This window comes from Quercus suber, unplaced genomic scaffold (genome assembly GCF_002906115.3).
Source record: "Quercus suber isolate HL8 unplaced genomic scaffold, Cork oak 2.0 scaffold_97, whole genome shotgun sequence".
Classification (NCBI taxonomy): Eukaryota; Viridiplantae; Streptophyta; class Magnoliopsida; order Fagales; family Fagaceae; genus Quercus; species Quercus suber.
In genome coordinates, this window is record NW_027069562.1 from 1,360,556 (window position 1) to 1,361,655 (window position 1,100).

General features: G+C 44.2%; 1 protein-coding gene across 1 annotated transcript in view; it reads left to right on the forward strand.

Annotated features, from left to right (window-relative positions):
• The first annotated feature begins 71 nt into the window (after positions 1 to 71).
• LOC111985826 (uncharacterized) overlaps positions 72 to 1,100 on the forward strand; it is a 16,007-nt gene continuing 14,978 nt past the window's right edge. The window contains exons 1-2 of the mRNA XM_065774736.1: positions 72 to 603; positions 680 to 741. Of these exons, the coding sequence (XP_065630808.1) occupies positions 129 to 603; positions 680 to 741 (537 nt within the window). The 5' untranslated portion in view covers positions 72 to 128. The remainder of the gene's footprint in view (positions 604 to 679; positions 742 to 1,100) is intronic.

Here is a 1,100-nt window from a genome sequence, read left to right on the forward strand (position 1 = left end):
CAAATTCTCAAACCCTACTCGTGCCAAATTCCCGCCTCTTATTCTCTCTCTTAACATTTCTGCAAAATCTTCCATTATTCACTGTCTAAAGTTTAAACCCCCAATTTCTCTCTCAGATCTGAAGCTCTATGGAAACTCGTCTCGCAGACTCGGCTTCCGAACTCAGCCTCACCACCACCGCCACTGCCACCGCCACCGCTACGGAGTCGGAGAAAGCGTGGCACTTCCTCGCGATCCTCCTATCTCTAGGCCGCCCGGCTCGCCCAGCCGAGCTCGCTTCCCGATGCGCCTTGTTCCGCGCCACCTCCGACCTCGTCGAATCGCTCTGCTCCATCCCTAACTCGCCGCTCGTATTCACCGCCGATCTCCACGTCACTCTCTCCCCGCTCGCCCTAACTTCTTTCGCTCAGTTCGCCGCAACTTCCAATTTGATTCACCTCTTCTCGCCTTCGCGGATCCGCATCGGAGTTCCCCAAGCCTATTGGCTGTGGAATCAGATCGATTTCGTCACAACGTGCTCTCGGAAGCGCAAGCTGATTGCGTCTTCGGATCTTCAACTTTCGCCAGTGCCGAAAAGAAGAGCGGTTTTGAATTACACAGTTGGTGAGGGTAATTTTTTTTTTCTTCTAAAAATTTAAAATTTTGTGAAAACACACTGAATTTTGATAATTAATTACAGCAGAAGAAGAGGATAAAACGTCGCCGTGTTCGCGGAAATCAATTCAGTATGTTTGTCCAAAGGTATCTTTTTAATTTTGTTATTTTTGGTTTTTGTTGAATTTAACTTGAATTGAAATTCAAATTGTTGAAGTAATTTGCTTTTCCAATATGAGACTGTGCTAGATTTGAATTTATTACATTTGTTGTGGTTATGTGAAATTCAAGAGGATAGTTTTGTGTTGATGTTTCTAATAAGATTTTGTGCAATTGGTTAAGAGTTCCTTTTGTAATTCTTGTTTGTGTGAGTTTTGACGAAGGACTCCGCGGCTTCATGTTGCTTGTGTTGAGGACTGATTGTATTTGCACGTATGTTCTCTACATCTTCCCTTAGATGACGTATCCAAACTAAAAATTGACACATCATCACTCCATAGGTACTA